The sequence below is a fragment of the Neoarius graeffei genome, chromosome 4 (assembly GCF_027579695.1).
Source record: "Neoarius graeffei isolate fNeoGra1 chromosome 4, fNeoGra1.pri, whole genome shotgun sequence".
Lineage (NCBI taxonomy): Eukaryota > Metazoa > Chordata > Actinopteri > Siluriformes > Ariidae > Neoarius > Neoarius graeffei.
In genome coordinates, this window is record NC_083572.1 from 110,097,876 (window position 1) to 110,114,232 (window position 16,357).

Here is a 16,357-nt window from a genome sequence, read left to right on the forward strand (position 1 = left end):
GGATTGATATCGGAGCAGTTTGATTTGTCATCATTAGAAAATAAAAGTGTAATATTTTATTTGTGATTATATCGTCTCGTAAAGACTGTATCAGGATGCGTCTCGTATCGTAGCTTTAGTGTATTGTCTCATGCCTAATAAATACAGAGAAAAGAAAAAACAAACTAGATAGAGACAGTGACTAGAGTCATAGTAATTTGCGCTAGCTGTTACAAACCAGGACGTCTGGTCACGCCTGTCTGGGATGAGTGGAGACAAATGTACAGTGGTGCTTGAAAGTTTGTGAACCCTTTAGAATTTTCTATATTTCTGCATAAATATGACCTAAAACATCATCAGATTTTCACACAAGTCCTAAAAGTAGATAAAGAGAACCCAGTTAAACAAATGAGACAAAAATATTATACTTGGTCATTTATTTATTGAGGAAAATGATCCAATATTACATATCTGTGAGTGGCAAAAGTATGTGAACCTTTGCTTTCAGTATCTGGTGTGACCCCCTTGTGCAGCAATAACTGCAACTAAACGTTTGCGGTAACTGTTGATCAGTCCTGCACACCGGCTTGGAGGAATTTTAGCCCGTTCCTCCGTACAGAACAGCTTCAACTCTGGGATGTTGGTGGGTTTCCTCACATGAACTGCTCGCTTCAGGTCCTTCCACAACATTTCCATTGGATTAAGGTCAGGACTTTGACTTGGCCATTCCAAAACATTAACTTTATTCTTCTTTAACCATTCTTTGGTAGAACGACTTGTGTGCTTAGGGCCGTTGTCTTGCTGCATGACCCACCTTCTCTTGAGATTCAGTTCATGGACAGATGTCCTGATATTTTCCTTTAAAATTCGCTGGTATAATTCAGAATTCATTGTTCCATCAATGATGGCAAGCTGTCCTGGCCCAGACGCAGCAAAACAGGCCCAAACCATAATACTACCACCACCATATTTCACAGATGGGATAAGGTTCTTATGCTGGAATGCAGTGTTTTCCTTTCTCCAAACAGAATGCTTCTCATTTAAACCAAAAAGTTCTATTTTGGTCTCATCCATCCACAAAACATTTTTCCAATAGCCTTCTGGCTTGTCCATGTGATCTTTAGCAAACTGCAGATGAGCAGCAATGTTCTTTTTGGAGAGCAGTGGCTTTCTCCTTGCAACCCTGCCATGTACACCATTGTTGTTCAGTGTTCTCCTGATGGTGGGCTCATGAACATTAACATTAGCCAATGTGAGAGAGGCCTTCAGTTGCTTAGAAGTTACCATGGGGTCCTTTGTGACCGCGTCGACTATTACATGCCTTGCTCTTGGCGTGATCTTTGTTGGTCGACCACTTCTAGGGAGGGTAACAATGGTCTTGAATGTCCTCTATTTGTACACAGTCTGTCTGACTGTGGATTGGTGGAGTCCAAACTCTTTAGAGATGGTTTTGTAACCTTTTCCAGCCTGATGAGCATCAACAACGCTTTTTCTGAGGTCCTCAGAAATCTCCTTTGTTCGTGCCATGATACACTTCCACAAACGTGTTGTGAAGATCAGACTTTGATAGATCCCTGTTCTTTAAATAAAACAGGGTGCCCACTCACACCTGATTGTCATCCCATTGATTGAAAACACCTGACTCTAATTTCACCTTCAAATTAACTGCTAATCCTAGAGGTTCACATACTTTTGCCACTCACAGATATGTAATATTGGATCATTTTCCTCAATAAATAAATGACCAAGTATAATATTTTTGTCTCATTTGTTTAACTGGGTTCTCTTTATCTACTTTTAGGACTCGTGTGAAAATCTGATGTTGTTTTAGGTCCTATTTATGCAGAAATATAGAAAATTCTAAAGGGTTCACAAACTTTCAAGCACCACTGTATGTGCCAAAGATATTTATTAAGAAAAGTGCAATCAGGCAAGCAGTCCAAATCAGCAGGGCATAAATCAGAAATGATAAACAAGCAGTAGGTCAGGCAGGGCACAAACAGGGAAAAAAAACCAACTGTGTTCTGCCCCCCCACTCTGTCTGTCCATCTGAGTTCCGTGTCAATCCTGAGATCGAGATGCTGAACCTCTTCTGCTCATCAGACCTGCCTGATCCATCCCGATGCCCTACATCTGGCTGGAGTCTCATCACGTCGTTCCTGTGGAGGACGGCCCCATATGGAAAGTCGAAAGTTGCACTTGGGAGACGCTCTGGACTCTTACAGTAATGCTTTTATGTCTGAGGACTACAGTTGATTTGCTAACTTTAGGACTGCGGTTGTCGAACAGTTTTACACCCAAGATGCCATCAATGAACAGTTTATAACTTCAACAAAACAGACTTCATCTTCAAACTATAATGAATTTCCTGGTTTCACAGTTGTACTTTGTGACTCCACAGGACACAGTTATAGAAGATAGTTATTTATAATCATGCGATCTGTTATCACCCAGATGAGGATGGGTTCCCCTCGAGGTTTCTTCCTCATGCCGTCCGAGGGAGTTTTTCCTCACCACCGTTGCCACAGGCTTGCTCATTGGGGATAAATTAAGGATACAATTACCTCATGTTTAAAGTCTTTACATTTCTGTAAAGCTGCTTTGTGACAGTAACTATTGTTAAAAGTACTACACAAATAAACTTGACTTGAATATCGTAGGAACAGACAAATTCGGAATCAAAGGACGAGGAACAGGAAGTAGGAATTCGGAAACCAGGAAATTTAAAAAAAAAAAAAAAAAAAACACCACACAGCTCGCTAATGTGTCGAAACAACTCAATACTTCGCAACCCGAGTTAGTCTTTGGCGTCCTTATACATGCGCGCTGATTGCGCCTTAATCCAGTGCTGGTGTGAGTCATTAGCAGCGTGCATGTGAATCAGTTCGCAGCGCGTGCAGGTGTGACAGAACCCTGTAGATCCAGAATGGTAAGAGACAGAGAAGGACGCTTAGTGAGGAAAAGTTGTGCCCTGCTGCCTTGAACAAAATTTAAATAAACAAGCGTGCTCTGAGAGCACAATACCCCCCGCTGGAAACTCTGCCATAACTTTGGTAAAACACGATTGAATTGAACGAAATTGCAATATGTGTATTACCGACATATAACAAAGAATCCTGTCAAGTTTCGTGAAATTCCTCCAAAAATTGTGAGAGGATTAGATTAGATAGAACTTTATTGATCCCTTTGGGAGGGTTCCCTCAGGGAAATTAAAATTCCAGCAGCATCATTACAGATAAACAGAGAATAGAAAATAGAGAAAACTTCTAGATAAATTAAATTAAGTATTTACATATACAAATATAAAAAAGAATAAGATATGGGGAGAAAAAAGTCCAGCAGGAGAGATATTGCACTTTATATTGCACATTGTCCGATATTGCTTATTGTCAGGCTAGGCTACTGCTCCTTCCTGTCCTCTGTCCTCCTGTTACCCCTCCTCCCCCCCAGAGAGGAGTAGTACAGTCTGATGGCGTGAGGGACAAAGGAGTTTTTAAGTCTGTTCGTCCTGCACTTGGGAAGGAGCATTCTGTCCCTGAACAGGCTCCTCTGGTTGCTGATGACGGTATGCAGAGGGTGACTGGCATCGTCCATGATGTTCAATAGTTTGTCCATAGACTTCTTCTCTGCCACCGTCACCAGAGAGTCCAGGTTCATGCCGACCACAGAGCCGGCCCGCCTGATCAGTTTGTCCAGCCTGGATGCGTCCTTCTTGGATGTGCTGCCCCCCCAGCACACCATGGTGTAAAACAAGACACTGGCGACCACAGACTGATAGAACATCCACAGGAGCTTCCTACAGATGTTAAAGGACCGCAGCCTCCTCAGGAAGTATAGCCTGCTCTGTCCCTTCCTGTACAAGTGGTTGGAGATGATTTCAGAAGCTTCCCGGGACGGATGGACAGGCATCACCACGACATAATCCCCCTTTAGGCCTTTCGGCCAGCGGGGGATAAAAACTGATTGACAGAGTTACAAGTGATTGGGAGAAAAAAAAGCCTGTTTTTCATGGATCTTTCCGGTTCAGTGATCCAGATCAGCACCAAAAGTCATAGCAACACAATTCAGCCTAGAGGTATACTAAATGTGAAATGTGGTGATGATTGGTTGAAAACTGGGGGAGAAATAGCATCCGAAAAAACATTAGGATAATAATAATCATAATAATAAAGAAGAATCATCCTGCGTGAGAGTAACAATTTATGTCAGTGCAGCTAGCGCAAATTAAAGTAAAAGACAAAGTAACAAGAATTCTAGAATCATGTGGAAATGCTTGAATCCAGCTGACTCACATCCTTTATGACCGTCATTTATTTATTTGTTCAAATGGATAGCAGCCACTTTTCCACAGCTGAGCTCCAGCATGTGCTGCAGCGCTCCGTGGTGTCGTACACTCCCTCAGGACTCGAGGATGCGTTCCTCTCCATCCTCCAGCTCGTGTGGAGACGGCATGCTGCCCAGCTGCTGCTGCTTTAACCCCCAGGCCTCAATTCATTACAGTAAATATGTTCCCGGCACAGACCGTAACCCACTTCCGAAAACAGCTCCTCCTGTTTCCACATGCTGAAACTCATCTGACAAAAACCCAAACTGAAATTCATCTGCAGGAACAGAACTACAGCCTGCTGAGGACGGACGGCGTGCCAGTTAGCGAACGCCACAGCGCCACTCTGCAGCCTTAAATATTTTATCAAGGCTAATATAATCAGATTGGATTATATATTAGTTTATATTAGAATTAATACACAGATTAATTACAAATTACATTTCCAGCTTCAGTGCTTTTTTAAACTGCACTGTTAATACGTGCAAGTAAATAACTTTATTAAATACGCTGATTAAATTACACTATTTAATAAGGAACGTGGGCTCCAGCTTGCCCGCGACCCTGTAGAACAGGATAAAGCAGCTAGAGATAATGAGATGAGAGGAGTTCTTTAACAAAATGCACTCATGTGGATGAGCTGAAAATCGCTGATTCTGAAACCGAGGCTGCAGCGTGGTGTGGAAACTCCTTGTAGCTTAATGATGGATGAAGAATGCAATGTCTACAGCAGCTTTTTCCATCATGTTAGCACCTGAAAAAAAAAAAAAAAGCTTTGGGCCTGAATCTAAACTCGCTGAGCGGGACTGGAGAGTGATGCGCAACCTGCGGCTCTGAAAACACTTTCACATGGCACTGCTCATGATGCCACTGCACACTGATTTTATTTACATTTAACTGAACTTTAAAAAACAACAAACAGCAGGAGTGGGATTAAAATCACACACACAGCTTGTATAAAAGTTATATTATAGTGTTAACAGCCCATTAAAGCAAAAGGAATTCAGACTTTTCCCAGCGTAGTCTTGTGCAGAGTCCGAGATATCAGTTATTAACAATTTTCAGAAGGCATATAACGATATACCATGTGACGATGAATCGTAATACCAGGCTTTCGTCTAAACGGGGGAACAGGGGCGCTGCGCCCTCTTACTCTCAGCGTGCGCCCCCTTACCGACTCCGTGAAAACATCCCAGCAACACCACGTGACAATGTGTCTGATCATCAAATACGTTATAATTGCTCCAAAAATATTCCAATCATAGTAGATACACCGCCAGACGGTGCAAAAACAATCCGAATTGGCGTTTTCCAGACTGAGGCGCCATGTTGTTTAGTTGTTTACTTGTCGCGGCTGCTCTCGCGAGATTTGACATGGGTTACATACAAGGTCAGCTGACTTGTAGAGCGAGATTTCTCGAGACTGAATGACCTTTCACCCACCGGCGCGGGAGCTTTTGACAGAAGTAGTTCGCGAGTTGTTTTTGTTGACACTTGGACATTTAAAGATGTCATCCCGCGGCACGAAGCGGAAGAAAGCCAAAGACTGTCCGGGGCAGAAGAAGATTAGGCCAAAAAAAAAAAAAAAAAAGTGTGTTTCCGGTAACATGAAATACTAAAATAAGGTCGGTAGGTAGGAAAGTTTTTTTTTTCTTAATTTTTTTTATTTTGTTCGAAAAAATTAACACAAGTAAACATCTTACAAAATAGTATTTTGGCACAGAATCCTTTATACCACACTTCATAATAAAATAAGTGTTTTAAATCTTTAAACGAATAAAAAAAATATCGCGAGAGTTCGAGTTATTATCTACGGAAGCGATATTTCATGATATTTTCATGTAATAACGTGAAAATAACGTCCTAGGCTAGGCTACTTCCATTAAAAGCAGACAGCCTAGCCTACTGTAGAACTTTGGTCGAGCAAAAACATGGCTGAATCCTGAATGACTCCTATTTGTATAAATAGGGGACTACATAGGCGGCAAAATGTAGTGTTTTTCCCTGCCATGGAAGTGCACTTGTATACTGAAAAGGAAGCAATTTGCATTACAGCCTTGAATGAAGATTCAAAATGGCGGCTCGGCTCAGTTTATGCAGGAGGGCTGATAGAAGTGGCGAAACATTTTACTTTTTATCGTTTCTTTCACAACTTGAATGCGTTGAAACAAAAACCAATGCCGCTTACACTAAAATATCGAGGGAAATTTGTAATAAAAACTTTATGGTCGGCAATTTCGACGCGGAAATTCTCGATCGGTCGGGTTACCGGAAACACACTATTTTTTTTTATTTGGCCTTACTTCTTTCTTTTTCAATGTTGACAGACAATCTGTTACAATTTCCCTCTCAGATAGCCTCAGAATGTCCAATTGGAGCATTTTTCAAAGGCTTTGCACGGCGGGGGGACAACCGGCCCCCCCCCCATGGTGAGCGCCCTCATACTAAATTTTTCTAGAAAAAACCCTGGTAATACAAATTCTAGAAATATTTGAATTGAGGAATTAAAAAGTGAATCGTGATTATCGTCAGGCTGTGTAATCTCTTAGTTTTTCCTCGCTGTAACTGCGTTGTTTAGACAGAGGGCGTTCTATATAACATACAATAGCAGGAATACATGTGACTTCACTGTAGGAGGAAGTAACACAGCTCTAATGCTGCAAAAACACACAAAAACAGATCTAAAATGTGAAAGAGCTGCTGTGTGATTGTGTACAAAAAGATTTAAGGAGTTTTTACAGACTGCTGAAAGATAAAGACTAGAACACCAAGGGCGTAGGAGCTCATCTGGCCTGCCATCAAAACAACCACGACAACCAAAACATCAAACAGAACTGAAATGTGAGAATGTGAGAGAGGACCAACCCCTACGACCAACTGTTTACAACAGGAACATCAACAAAGGACTACATTTTGTTCCCCAAGGGAAGATTGACCCAAAACATCATTCAGAACTGAATTTGCATGATAAATGAGAGAGGAGATACAATTCTAGTCAGAAGAAAATGTGTTAAATTGACTTAATTACTAATTTGTTTGCAAAAAATTGCCAATACAATGACCGAGTGTTGTGCAGAAGGCCGAGTTCTTTCAAATAAAACAATCAGAACTTTCTTCTCTGTGCTCTCACGGAAGGCGGTTGCATTTCTCTCCTCTCCTTTTTTTCCTGCTTGTGCTCTTTGTTTCGTCTCGTCTGCCTATACTTTTTTTTTTTGAGAGACTCTCTCCGCGGGGCGGCACGGTGGTGTAGTGGTTAGCGCTGTCGCCTCACAGCAAGAAGGTCTGGGTTCGAGCCCCGTGGTCGGCGAGGGCCTTTCTGTGTGGAGTTTGCATGTTCTCCCCGTGTCCATGTGGGTTTCCTCCGGGTGCTCCGGTTTCCTCCACAGTCCAAAGACATGCAGGTTAGGTTAACTGGTGACTCTAAATTGAGCGTAGGTGTGAATGTGAGTGTGAATGGTTGTCTGTGTCTATGTGTCAGCCCTGTGATGACCTGGCGACTTGTCCAGGGTGTACCCCGCCTTTCACCCGTAGTCAGCTGGGATAGGCTCCAGCTTGCCTGTGACCCTGTAGAACAGGATAAAGCGCCTAGAGATAATGAGATGAGACTCTCTCCGCATTGAATTTCTAAACTAAAAAAAGCATGGATTTGATAAACTGGTCTCCTAACGAAATTGACACAGTTTCTGGGTTCGGGTGAACCCACCTGTCCTGCCGGAACGTCTGTGGAGGACATTGAAGATATCTACCTATTCGGAACCATGATTACCAGACTTTTGCTGATTGGATTAGGCATCGCCCTAGTATATCGAGGAAATCAGACAACGGTGACAGCTGTTCAAAGCCCCACAAAGCTGCCCGATATGATTGAAGCGGTGGTTACCATGATTACCAGACTTTTGCTGATTGGATTAGGCATTGCCCTAGTATATCGAGGAAATCAGACAACGGTGACAGCTGTTCAAAGCCCCACAAAGCTGCCCGATATGATTGAAGCGGTGGACAAAGCTGTCGGCACTCAGACTGTGGCAGAACTTGAACCACAACATGGTTGTCATCTTGGAGACGCTTTCGGCTTTGCAAGGAATAAGTATTTCGGAGACCAGATGGAATTGAACAGAAATGGACAGATATGGACGAAATGGACAGATATGGACGAGTGGTGTGGACGTGTAAAGACTGTGTCTGTTCGAAAGACCAAACAATCTCTATCTTATCGACATTCGGCTCCCTGAACAGCACTGGCCTCGATCAAGGCCGTTGCTGGGGCAACATTTCCCCCAGAAGGTCACTGCTGGGAGACACTCTCGCATTCCTTCTCCAATTTTCCGCGGTCGCCGTTTTTCACCCCCAGTGTGACAAGCGGGTGCGTGACCAGCACTGCTTGCATGGCTGCAGGAGCGGACGGCTGCTTGCTTGCGCTGGGTTACCTCTACCTCCTCCCCTCCTACCCCCTTACCCCCCACCCCTGATTGCCCCCTCCTTCCCCCCTTCCCCCCCTCAAGTCCCATGTTTTAAAGTGTACTTGTGTTATTGTGTGCTTGTGCGGAGGTTTTTAAATGTTCCCACACTGTACTCCTGATAGGAGCATAGTGGGGGGGGTGTTCTTTTTCCCTCATCTTTCCTCATGTTACTACTGTGTTTCTTTTTCTTTTATCCCTGTCTTCCTGTCCTGTTCCCCCTCTGTAAGGACAGGTTGATGGTCAATTTCACTGGTAACAGTGATAATAAAGGGTTCATTCATTCATTCAAATCCATTGAGAACGGAAGGAGGAGACACGATTTAACTGAAAATAAACAAAGCTGTAAACAAATTGTTTACTACAGGTAAATCAACAAAAAAAGACAAGTTTTGTTCCTCGAGGGAAGATCGACCCAAAACATCGATCAGAACTGAAAATCACATGACAAAATCAGAGAGGAGATACAATTCTAGTGAGAGGCCTGGAAAATTCATTAATTTGGCCTAATTAGTAATTCGTTAGCAAGAAATTTGACAAAACAACCACCAAGTTTTGTGTGGAGAGAGGAGTTCTTTCAAACAAAACAATCAGGATGGAAATCTGTGGAGAACTGACGGAGGAGATACGATTTAACTGAATTGTGGACGACGGATGCCACGCCCTGGCAACAGCTCATCGACCTTAAGAGACGCAAGTGGAGGGAATACAAATGCTCATAAAAAAGTTTATTAAGAAAAGCAATATTTGTTATTAATGTTTTTCATTTTTTAATAAAAATAATATTTTAATTAATAGTCTATTTTATTTTTTTCGCGGTCTGGTTTCCATCAAATCCTGTGCTCTGATTGGCTGGCGAGCGGGTCCGTATCCTACGAAACGGACCCCAGTTACAGACCTCTGGTGACTCGCTTGTTCACAACAACAAACATAGTAGCATTTTTTGTCAACATTTATCTTTTTTTTAATAAAATATATATTTATAAGACTATCAAAAATCTTATAAATTTTTGCCAGCATTTCTCAGGAGAATAGCATTAATTTTACAGCATGGATAGCGATAACGACAGTGTTCACAGCGAGAGCGAGTTTTACTACCCTGAGGAAGAAGAAATAAAAGAAAACATTTCAGGAGAAAGCTAAAAACCTCTAACTTGCTAACGCCGAGCAAAAACATGGCTGAATCCTGAATGACTCCTATTTGTATAAATAGGGGACTACATAGGCGGCAAAATGTAGTGTTTTTCCTGCCATGGAAGTGCACTTGTATACCGAGGAGGAAGCCATTTGCATTACAGCCGTGAATGAGGATTCAAAATGGCGGCTTGGCTCGGTTTTCCCTTTCAGGCGCTCTCGTTTTCTGTTAGAATTTGGTAAAGAAAAAAATAAACGTATTAATTACCAGCTAAAGGTCGGTCCGTATGGTGAAATACCGTGACCTCGGCCTTGAATACTGACCTCAGCCCAGAGGGCCCCGCTCAGTACTTTCAACACACACACACACACACATTATAGGAATATTTAAGTTGATAAAGAATAGGAAAATAAATGTTGCGTTTTTCATAATAACGTTTGCTTCATTTAATTTTTTTCAAAAATATCGGAAAATCGAATCATGAACCCAATATCATGAATTGAACTGAATCGTGAATTAGATGAATCGTTACATGCCTAATTTTCAGACTAACACTTCGTGGCTTTCTTTAGTCTCCGTCTCCAGGCTTTTATCCACCAGCAGACTCCTCGACATCCTCACACCAGCCACCAGTGACCGAGTCACTCCACCGGTCTGTGGTCCTGTAACGCAAGCAGTAAAGCGTACCTCTGAGTTCTGTCCGCTCATATAGAGCTGAGGTAGTTCCTGCAGGGTCTCCGCAGACACGTCTTTGTCCAGCGTGCCGGTGATGAGCTGCGGGAACGCTGAGAACATCAGGTTGAAGAAGATCAGATACCACTGATCGATCATGGCCGAGCCGGAGAAGCCGCAGTAGAACTGATACCAGAAGATGAGAGCCACAAACATCTGAACAGAGGACAAAAAAAAAAAAAAAAGGAGGATGAAACAGTGACTCGTTCAGCCGATGATCAACAAAACAAAATGTTTTCATTCCACGGAGACACCAGAGTGGACAGAGGGCACCACAAACAGCTGAGATGCAGGATGATAAACCATGTACATAATCACTTCCATCAGCCACACACCACTGAACGGTTAGCTACATTAAAGTGGCAGTGGGTAACTTTAAAAAAACAAAACGTAACAGTAATCTGAGCTGTGAACTCTGACCTTGTTTGGTTGCTATTAGCTTTACTGTATCCCCTAAACACCAAATAATTAAGATGGTCACTGACTGCAAAGTCATCTGAAATTTTCAAAATTTATTGCGTGTGGCATTTTCCTGTTTTGCAAGAACAAGATCATGTGGACGAATGAGATGTGATCATTTTGATGATCATTCTGAAGGTCACTTCTCTGTTTTGGGACCATTTTCCTCCCTTTTGAGGTAAACAGTACGGCCCGACGGAAACCGGAAACAGCCAAACGCGAGGGAGGAGCTTTAACTAATTAGCATAACTATGAAACTGCGTCATACCAAGACAGCGATGCCACCAAGAAAACATCACGACTCTGCATCGACATCGCCTTGGAGAGTTTTGAGTCGCAGGGATTTGTGTAATTTGTGGCTGACCATCGTGAACAGATCCGTGAAACAAAACATATACGAATAGTTATATCTTTTCTCTGTTTCTGCTTTGTGTTCTCATTTCTTTCTCTGTAAGATCAAAACATTAGGTGTAGAACTCCATCATCGACTCGCTACCATGGAGTCGAGCCCATGGGTTCTAAGGCTAAGATAGCTAAGCGCTAGCTAGAATGATTTAGTGATCTGTCCAGAAAATTATGTCATCTCTCTACCCTTGCTCTATCTTACAGTTGCTCTCACTAGGCAGGATTTTCCTTTGCTTTTCCGCTGGAGGGAGAGCCGAGTCCACCATGTTCACCCACGCTGACTTGTTTTGGTTAAAAGTAACTCAAACAGACACGCCCCGTGATGGTCACATGATTTGATATTGCTGCTCACTTGCTTAAGCGATCTCCGGAATCATTAAACATGGGGCGCTTTTTATCTTGGCAAAACATTTATACACAGGATACACGGAGTGTGTGCAGCAGCGCAACATCTGGAAACTCCAACAGCAATAGAAATAGAACATTTTACCCAGAATTCAACTTTGCACTCAGCACCTTTAAAGCCTGATTTAAAATCAGATCAAAATAACTGGAGAAAGTGGAAGGGAGATCGTAGCTAGTTAGCCAACACGAGGCCCCGCCTGTCCATTAGGGGATTACCTAAAGCCCTTTAATGCCCCCCCAGTGCTCCATGTTATATATTTTTATCTTTTAATACAACCCCGATTCCAAAAAAGTTGGGACAAAGTACAAATTGTAAATAAAAACGGAATGCAATGATGTGGAAGTTTCAAAATTCCATATTTTATTCAGAATAGAACATAGATGACATATCAAATGTTTAAACTGAGAAAATGTATCATTTAAAGAGAAGAATTAGGTGATTTTAAATTTCATGACAACAACACATCTCAAAAAAGTTGGGACAAGGCCATGTTTCCCACTGTGAGACATCCCCTTTTCTCTTTACAACAGTCTGTAAACGTCTGGGGACTGAGGAGACAAGTTGCTCAAGTTTAGGGATAGGAATGTTAACCCATTCTTGTCTCATGTAGGATTCTAGTTGCTCAACTGTCTTAGGTCTTTTTTGTCGTATCTTCCGTTTTATGATGCGCCAAATGTTTTCTATGGGTGAAAGATCTGGACTGCAGGCTGGCCAGTTCAGTACCCGGACCCTTCTTCTACGCAGCCATGATGCTGTAATTGATGCAGTATGTGGTTTGGCATTGTCATGTTGGAAAACGCAAGGTCTTCCCTGAAAGAGACGTCGTCTGGATGGGAGCATATGTTGCTCTAGAACCTGGATATACCTTTCAGCATTGATGGTGTCTTTCCAGATGTGTAAGCTGCCCATGCCACACGCACTAATGCAACCCCATACCATCAGAGATGCAGGCTTCTGAACTGAGCGCTGATAACAACTTGGGTCGTCCTTCTCCTCTTTAGTCCGAATGACACGGCGTCCCTGATTTCCATAAAGAACTTCAAATTTTGATTCGTCTGACCACAGAACAGTTTTCCACTTTGCCACAGTCCATTTTAAATGAGCCTTGGCCCAGAGAAGACGTCTGCGCTTCTGGATCATGTTTAGATACGGCTTCTTCTTTGAACTATAGAGTTTTAGCTGGCAACGGCGGATGGCACGGTGAATTGTGTTCACGGATAATGTTCTCTGGAAATATTCCTGAGCCCATTTTGTGATTTCCAATACAGAAGCATGCCTGTATGTGATGCAGTGCCGTCTAAGGGCCCGAAGATCACGGGCACCCAGTATGGTTTTCTGGCCTTGACCCTTACGCACAGAGATTCTTCCAGATTCTCTGAATCTTTTGATGATATTATGCACTGTAGATGATGATATGTTCAAACTCTTTGCAATTTTACACTGTCAAACTCCTTTCTGATATTGCTCCACTATTTGTCGGTGCAGAATTAGGGGGATTGGTGATCCTCTTCCCATCTTTACTTCTGAGAGCCGCTGCCACTCCAAGATGCTCTTTTTATACCCAGTCATGTTAATGACCTATTGCCAATTGACCTAATGAGTTGCAATTTGGTCCTCCAGCTGTTCCTTTTTTGTACCTTTAACTTTTCCAGCCTCTTATTGCCCCTGTCCCAACTTTTTTGAGATGTGTTGCTGTCATGAAATTTCAAATGAGCCAATATTTGGCATGAAATTTCAAAATGTCTCACTTTCGACATTTGATATGTTGTCTATGTTTTATTGTGAATACAATATCAGTTTTTGAGATTTGTAAATTATTGCATTCCATTTTTATTTACAATTTTTACTTTGTCCCAACTTTTTTGGAATCGGGGTTGTATTTTATTCCTCATATTTTCCAGGATTCAGAAATTATCATTAAAACTTACTTTCTAGATATCGTGATTTCTGATGCCCATAACGTACACAAGCTAGCTTGCTAAAGACTGACGTTTCGATTGACGGATCGAACATCCTCATCAACTCACGTTGCCATTTTTGGTCAACGAATTTCTGCAAAACAGTAATCATCGAAAACGGAGAAAAAGAAAGAGAAGACGACGATGCGAAGAAGACATACTTGCCCAAAAGACATTGAGGTTGATGTTATGATGTGATTAGAAAGCTAACTCCTGATTGCTAGCTCATGTTCCAAAGACGAGGACTTTCCAGCAGCAGCTACTATTATCAAGTCCGATTGTTTAAAATGTAGCTAGCTACTTCGCATGTTAGCCAAGTTGATGTTAGTGAAGTTGATGATCTTTTGCTAGCTGGCTAGGTGAGCTGGTAGTGCTGCTGTGTGTCATCGTAAGCTACGTAGTCCAAGAATTAGCTTTCGTACATTATCATATCTAGCTAGTACACATTAGCTACGTAGCCTGGCTGGTCCTTTTTCAGCAGGAGGGAGACGACATTTGTAAAAAGATACTTTGGCTACGTCATGTTATTAAATGAGAGCTAAACATGCAAGTTTATCTGCTTAGTTACTATGACAACAGAAGTCTTAAGCAGGTTTTACCGGTTTATTAATTTCTACCCATTTACTAAGGTTCATTTTTTCACGAATATTCATTTTGGTTGAAGCATGAATCCGGATTTTAAACGAACTGCGGGTCCTTACAGCGTTTTTGTAGAAGAAGTAGAGGATCATGTTGGCCAGACGAGAGTAACACCAGTGCCCATGAACCAGGAGGAGCTTCTGCAGGTACTGAAAGCGAGGAAGAGCAAAATCGCTGGCCATCACCGCCTGCACACACAACGAGAGAACATCAATCAGTGTGACACACTAACACACACCACAAGCACCACGAAGCGTGAAGAATCCTCACTGCTGTGCATGTTCTACAGTTCATTCATTTACACCATCATCTTCAGCACTAAACTCTACAAATAAACGAGGAGGGGGAAATAAATCTCAGTGGAACCGCGTGAGGATAGAGTGAAGCGTCCAAACACACCGGGGCTCCACAGGATCAAATGGAGATCAGGTTTTAATGGGGGAAAGACTGTTAATCATGGACACTGTGCTCAGTGGGGAGGAAATGGAGCAGCTCCACACCAGCAGGGCCAAATCATTCATCAGCACTGAGTCCAGTTTAACTGGCTGATGGAGTGTGGGGCAGATGTGCTCACAGTGCAGTAACTCACCACCCCACCCCACCCCCGCGTGCAGGGTTCACTGGTGCCGTTATTCATTTGAATAAATGTTTGTGCCTGTGTTCGGGACACGCCCTCTGGGACAGAGACGGAGCTGGTGGGAAGAGGGACAGGGAGGAGATCGGGTACCGTCAGTGACCCACAGAACCCAGAGTGATGTGGAAAGTGTAAAGTGTGATGTATAAAGGTGAAAGGGTTAAGTGTCAATGAGAATGTAATGCACAAAGTGTAAAGGGAATTTTAATTATTTGACAGGAACAACGGACAGTTAGTAACTGCCTCAGAACTGGCTAGAAAACTAAATTTCATCTGCACTACATCAGTCCTTAGAGGGGAAAGGACACAGTGTTAAAGGACACAGTGTAAAAAGGACAGCATTGAAGCGTCAAGGACAAACCACGAAGGACAAAGCGTGAAGGACGCAGCGCTAAAATGACGCAGCATCGATGTACAAAGCATAAAGGACGCAGCGCTAAAGGACAGTGTTAAAAGTCAAAGCACAAAGGACGCAGCGCTAAAGGACAAAACGCTAAAGCATGCAGTTAAAAGACAAAGCGTAAAGGACACAGCGTTAAAAGACAGTCTAACGTGAAAGTGTGAATAGTGTAACTTTACCCTTTAATGCATAAAAGTGTGAAAGCATAAAGTTCACACTGTAAGCTATAAAGTCTAAAGGATAAAGAGAACAGAAATGTTAAGAGAACTCTGTAAAATGTGGCACAGCTGTAGATGTTTAAACAGAGATCATGCTGATGGAAAACACAAACTGTACAGCATCAGAAAGGTTCAATTCCCAAAGGCTCTTCTGTTTCATTCAGCAGGAAGAGAACATGGTGATTCAGCAGAGAGAGAGAGAGAGAGAGAGAGAGAGAGAGAGAGAGAGAGAGAGAGAGAGAGAGAGCGCAAGCTGATTCAGCGGTCCTGCTTTACTGAACATCTCCTCTCAGCTCTGTCCTTACCTGCATACCCTCCTGCCCCGAGATACCCACACCAACATCTGCCACCTGGATCATACTGACGTCATTCGCCCCATCACCTAGGATCGGAGAGAGAGAGAGAGAGACAGACAGACAGACAGAGAGGAGGCGAGAGAGAAAGAGAGAGTGTGTGGAAGGACAGAGCGAGACAGAGGAAAGAAGTATAAATTAGAACTAAAAGAAATGAAAACACGTGTTTCCACTACAGGAACCTTTTCAGGAATCGGAGGAAATGAGGTTAATTCTACTTCCTGTCCTAGAGCTGGTGCTTTCACACAAACTAGTGAG

At 42.6% G+C, this 16,357-nt stretch overlaps 1 protein-coding gene across 2 annotated transcripts in view; it reads right to left on the reverse strand.

Annotated features, from left to right (window-relative positions):
* atp10a (ATPase phospholipid transporting 10A) overlaps positions 1–16,357 on the reverse strand; it is a 138,434-nt gene that overhangs the window by 16,313 nt on the left and 105,764 nt on the right. For both annotated transcript variants that reach the window (XM_060920173.1, XM_060920172.1), the window contains exons 15-17: positions 16,052–16,128; positions 14,557–14,682; positions 10,583–10,783 (exon numbers count right to left, since the gene is read on the reverse strand). In XM_060920173.1, the coding sequence (XP_060776156.1) occupies positions 10,583–10,783; positions 14,557–14,682; positions 16,052–16,128 (404 nt within the window). The remainder of the gene's footprint in view (positions 1–10,582; positions 10,784–14,556; positions 14,683–16,051; positions 16,129–16,357) is intronic.